The sequence below is a fragment of the Gigantopelta aegis genome, chromosome 3 (assembly GCF_016097555.1).
Source record: "Gigantopelta aegis isolate Gae_Host chromosome 3, Gae_host_genome, whole genome shotgun sequence".
Taxonomy (NCBI): domain Eukaryota; kingdom Metazoa; phylum Mollusca; class Gastropoda; order Neomphalida; family Peltospiridae; genus Gigantopelta; species Gigantopelta aegis.
In genome coordinates this window covers 89,082,459-89,088,600 of record NC_054701.1, presented here as the reverse complement: position 1 = coordinate 89,088,600, position 6,142 = coordinate 89,082,459, and the positions used below count along the sequence as shown (strand labels likewise).

Sequence of the window (6,142 nt, the reverse complement as noted above, 5' to 3'; positions counted from 1 at the left end):
TATGTGTGTGTGTGTGTAGGGGGGTAATTGTAATTTTTCTTTCAAATGGGTGTGGAATTTTAGCGAGACATATACACACAACAATTAAAAATGGAATTAAAATACATGCCCGCGCTTTTTTATTACAAACTGCAGAACGACTGGACTACATACATTTCTACATTGCGGGTAACATGAATGGTTTGTGAAGGGTGGGTAGATGGGGTATCTCCAAGCATTACGTAATATATTGGGGGTGTAATAATATATTTCAAAATATTTGATAAAACTCATGTCTTTTATAATCACCCATGGATATTTTGTATAATTCTTTTAAACACCAGCTCATAAGTTGGTTCACAGCAAATTAAGTTAGCCTGTGGGCTGTTGCAAAGCTTTCTAAAGATGTAGGTCATCTAAACACAGCAGATTGCAAATCGTTAAACCAGTAGCAAGCGCTTGTATTGACCTTTTTCGCCTTTTAAGGTACGGGTGGCTGTAACAACGATATGTTTGCGGTGCCCGGCTTGGTGAGGCTATATACGGACATGTTGTTTACAAACATGATATATAAATGATGACACGTCAGTCGAGTTTACAGACAACTTACAAAGCGTTTTAAACGACTAGACTGAATGTTCATAAACAGGTTTGAAAATGTTTTTACTTTAGTACTTACATCTGTACTGTAGGGCCAGGTGTAAACACACACACACACACTCTCTCTCTCTCTCTCTCTCTCTCTCTCTCTCTCTCTCTCTCTCTCTCTCTCTCTCTCTCTCTGTCTCTGTCTGTCTGTCTCTTTCTTTAAAAAAACAAAAACAAAAACAAACCCAAACTATTTACTGATATATATACATCTATAAATACTCATGTAGTATGTTTGTGTATTAATTACTGTCTCTGTCTCACCAACATTCTCTCTGTGGGCCCATTGGGCTGTTTCTCCTTCCAGCCAGTGCACCACGACTGGTATTTCAAAGGCTGTGATACGTGCTATCCTGTCTGTGCGATGGTGCATATAAAAGATCCCTTGGTAGTAATGGAAACTGTAGTGGGTTTTCTTTAGAACTTCCCCTGCGTGTGCTGTAACCTCACCGTGGTGCAGGGGTGTAACATTCTCTTTGAGAATGGCCAATACAGCACAAAATTGAAGTTTTGAGTAAAATTCAGTATCCGTAAAATTCTGTGATATTTGTGTTTTTTGTACAGTTCTTTACACTGTTTTTTTTTGTCTTGAATTTTTATATTGATGTTGATCATCACTTTATTTATTTGCATTGCCATAGTTTGACACCCAATAGCCGATGTATTTTTCGTGCTGGTGTGTCGTTAAACATTCATTCATTCATTCATTCATTCTTTAGAACTAAGACTACATGTCGAAATTACCAAATGTTTGACATCCAATAGCCGATGATTAATAAACCAATGTGATCCAGTGGTGTTGTTAAACAAAATAAACTTTAACTCTGCGTGTGCCTGCGTGTGTGTGTCTGCGTTTATGTATGTATGTCACGTGTGATGTGTTGATCACCTTCAAGGTCTTCAAATACATGTAGGTCAAGTCTATATCGGTAGATTCATACAGCACTAAGTTTATAGTTGATACTGGGGTGGGACGTAGCCCAGTGGTAGAGCGCTCACTTAATGCATAGTCGGTCTGGGATCGACCCCTATCGGTGGGCCCATTAGGCTATTTTTCATTCACGCCAGTGCACCACGTCTGATAGTGGCATATCAAAGGCCGTGGAATGTGCTGTTCTGTCTGTGGGATTGTGCATATAAAATAGCCCTAGCTTCTAATGGACAAAAATGTAGCGGGTTTCTTTTCTAAGACTAATAGACTATATGTCAAAATTACCAAATGTTTGACATCCAGTAGTCAATGATTAATAAATCAATGTGCCCTGATGGTGTCGTTAAACAAAACAAACTTTTTTTAGTCGACACTAGACTATATGGAGGGGTAGTCCAGTGCTGGCGTATAATATGGATGAATAGACATTGTATTAAATTGCATGTACATTATATCCTCGGGAGGATAAGACCATGGGCCCACTATAACCCCCCCCCCCCCCCCCCCCCCCCCCCCCCCCCCCCCCCCTCCGGATTTTTCAAGATGAGTACACAGACGTATTCAAATCAGGTTGTCTGCAGGCAATCTGTTGGTGGATGTGTCGGTACCCTATTTATGTTTAACAAGGCAAATTTGTGATTGAGGTGAATTGTCTTCCTAATTTTCAGAAATATTTAAATATAATTCTGGACTACCGGTATATCACTGCTTTCACTTTAAAGCTGGTATACTGGTGAATTTATTCCACCAACAAATAATCAATGTTTGGCCTCTGTCTAAGTATTAGTTTGACACCCAATAGCCGATGTATTTTTCGTGCTGGGGTGTCGTTACACATTCATTCATTCATTCATTCTAAGTATAGTGAGGCAATGAAAGTGAAATGTCCTGGATATTACAAACATATATGTAAATGAAAACAGTGAACGACAGTGAATATCCAGACATAATTGAACAGGTTTAAGACCATATTATGATTTCAATGCTATTCATGCTAAACTACACGTTCATAACAACAAACCATAAAGCAGTGCAATGTGTGGCAACACTCTGAATCACCACTCTGACGTCCTGAGAAAAGTTAAAGTTCGTTTTGTTTAACGACACCACTAAAGCACATTGATTTATTAATCATTGGCTATTGGATGTCAAACAGTTGGTAATTTTGACATATAGTCTTAGAGAGGAAACGAGCTACATTTTTCCATTGGTAGCCAGGGATCTTTTATATGCACCATCCCACAGACAGGATAGCATATACCACGGCCTTTGATAGACCAGTCGTGGTGCAGTGGCTGGAACGAGAAATAGCACAATGGGCTACGTCCTGTTCATGTCATGAGAAAGGCATTACATTTATAGTAGTTTACATCAACCAGCAGGCTCGTAGGAATGCTATTTGAAAATGGGTAGGGGTAGAGGGCATAATCTCTAGTGGGGGGGGGGGGGGGGGGTCACAACCTCTAATGCAGGTGGTGGTGGTGGTGGGGCACAAACTATTTATACCTCAATTTATACAAAGGACAAAAGACACACGTCCCTTGGCTTCCTATGGGCCTGACCAATGTCCCACAAATGGAATTTCAAAGGTGATAGTATGTGCTGTCCTGTTGGTTGGAAAGTACAAAATATTCCTTGCTAGTCATGGACAAATGTACTCTACTGGTGTTGTTAAACAAAACTTAATTTGTTTAATGCATATACATGGTTCAAATAGTAAAAAACAAATTGCGGGTGCAGATTATATACTACTATATAAAACAAATTGCCTCGATCCCCTGTTACCAATTCTGAAACGGCCGTAATGATACGATATATTCTGTCCACGTAGACATACGCGAGTGAGTATATACATGTATATACCTGCATGTGCACATGTTCATGCACAAATATGTCTACACGGTATCCATTGCTCCATTAAGTAAAATTATAAATGTCTGCTTCAAATTTCCCCCAGAATGCGGCAATGGATTTAGTTCAGTTTGTTGAGTGCTCGCTTGAGGTACATGCAACGCACGATCAAACCACCTCTGTGGATCTATTCAACGGACTGGCTTTTCCCTGTTCCAACCAGTGCACCACAATTGGTCAAAGACCGTGGTATTTGCTTTCCTGTCTGTGGTAAAGTGGATATAAAAGATCCCTTGCGGGTTTCGTCTGATGGCTGCGTGTCAGAATTAATACGTTTGACATCCAATAGCCGATGATTAATTGCGCGCGCATTATATATTTATTTATTTACATTGAAACTCATAAAACTCACATAGTGCTGCACATTACTGACATTTTTCTATTCCAGACAAAGAGTATTCTACAGCAATTAAACTAATCAGCAAAAAATGATAACTGAACTGCTTACAGTGAATTGGACCACTATATTAGTGTTCGTCTCCGTGTTCCTGTTACTGTTTTGGTATCTACGTAGAGATAACTCTGGACTGCCCCCAGGACCTGGAATTCTGGGAAGTATGCTAGCGATGAAAGGAGGGGACCCCCGACCAGCGTTTCGGAAGCTACGTGAACAGTATGGCGATATCTTCACCGTGTACTTCGGAACTATGCAGGTTACTGTGATGAACGGCTACGATGTCTTGAAAGACGCGTTCGTCAAACACGGAGACAAGTTTACCGATAGGCCAAAGATGTTTCTTACCGACGAGTTGGGCGATGGCGGGAAAGGAGTTATTTTTTCCTCCGGACACGTGTGGAGTGAGCAAAGAAAGTTGATGCTGAGCACACTTCGAGAGTTTGGTATGGGCAAGAACCTGATGGAAATGAAGATCAAAGAAGAGGTTGTTGCAGTGGTTGACGCGATTCAAACTGAGCGAGGGCAGGTGATGGACTTCAAGAAACTCATCACCGTCGCCGTATCCAATGTCGTCTGCTCGATGGTATTCGGAAAACGATTCGAGTACACGGATGAAAAATTCTCTAAGTTCATCGATGCCTTGGATGATAATTTCAAGTCTATGGGATCTACGCAGCTCGTTAGCTTGTTCCCTTTTCTAAGACATCTACCAGGCGACTTGTTCAAGGTAAAGAGATTACATGAAAGTGGGAAAATGATCAATGATGAACTAATAGACCCTGCTGTTAAAGAGCACATTCGCGACTTTGATGAGAACAACATCAATGACTACATTGACTCCTATATCAAGTCTGTACGAGACACAGGAGAGACTTCGTCCATCAACTACGCCAACCTCAAGAAAACCATCAATGACCTCTTCATTGCTGGGACAGAGTCGACCGCCACGACCATCTACTGGGCTCTTCTGTATTTCCTCCACAACCCAAACGTTCAGGAAAAATGCTTCAAAGAAATCAACGAGAAGATCGGCACTTCACGTCTGCCTTCAACGCGCGACAAGACCGGACTTCCTTACCTAGAAGCTACCATTATGGAACTGCAGCGACACGCCGACATCTCGCCACTGTCCGGAGCTCACAGTCCCACGGAAGATCTCGTATTCCGTGGCTACAGTTTCAAGAAAGGACACGCCATTTTCCCGAACCTCCACTCCGTACATCGAGATCCGAAAGTGTGGGAAAACTCTGACGATTTTCGTCCTGAAAGATTTCTCGACAAGGAAGGCAAGGTGGTAAAACCTGACGAGCTGATCCCATTCTTCATGGGGCGACGGAACTGCCTCGGCGAGTCTTTGGCCCGCATGGAGTTGTTTCTCTTTCTGTCTGCGATGATACAGAAGTTTCGATTTGAGAAGGAGGAAGGGGTAGACACACCGCCATTAAGTGGCGTTGTAGGACTCACTCACTCGCCGCTTCCTTTCAAATGCCGGGCCATACTAAGACACTAACATTATCCGGCAGACCCTCCACTGACGTAGCCAGGATTTTATATTGGGGTGGGGGTTGGAAGACAACCCACTTTATGTATATACATGTGTATGTATGATTTAATAAAATTTAATAGTTTAAAAAAAAAGAAGAAAAAGTTTGATGGGGTGGGAGCGTGGTCTCGTGCACCCCCCCCCCCCCAGCCTCCCTACGCCACTGCAGGGGCGGCGCATGGTCGCATCTCTTTTCAGACACTTTTGTGGGTTATATTTGTTGTATCTGTGAAAATGTCCTTTACAATTGAATCTGAAAGAAGTGTCTGGCAACCTCGAGCACGATGCACTCAACACATTTTATTTATGGTTATGTGGCATCGGACTTATGGTTAAGGACCACAAAGATATTGAGTGAGGAAATCCGCTGTCGCCACTTCATAGGCTACTCTTTTCCATTAGCAGCAAGGGATCTTTTATATGCACCATCCCACAGACAGGATAGTACATACCATGGTCTTTGATATACCAGTCGTGGTGCACTGGCTGGAACGAGAAATAGCCCAATGAACCCACCGACGGGGATCGATCTCGCACCGAACGAATGCTGTACCACTGGGCTACGTCCCACCCCGCATTAATTAAGAAGAAACGGTGCAATGCATAGCCGTAATTAATAAAAGGGAAGGGTGGGGTGTCAATTAAAAAAACAAACAAGAAAGAATCGAGATGGTAGGGTCTTGTCCATGCTTGAACATTAATTGGATATAAGCATGAAAATAAGTAGAATGAA

The 6,142-nt window shown here is 42.1% G+C and overlaps 1 protein-coding gene across 1 annotated transcript; it reads left to right on the top strand.

The window, feature by feature from the left end:
• Nucleotides 1–458: 458 nt before the first annotated feature.
• On the top strand, nt 459–5,800 carry LOC121369288 (cytochrome P450 2C23-like). The gene is made up of 2 exons (XM_041494251.1): nt 459–628; nt 3,858–5,800. Exon 2 carries the CDS (start codon nt 3,898–3,900, stop codon nt 5,374–5,376), a length of 1,479 nt encoding a protein of 492 aa, XP_041350185.1. The 5' UTR covers nt 459–628; nt 3,858–3,897; the 3' UTR covers nt 5,377–5,800.
• The last annotated feature ends 342 nt before the right edge of the window (nt 5,801–6,142 follow it).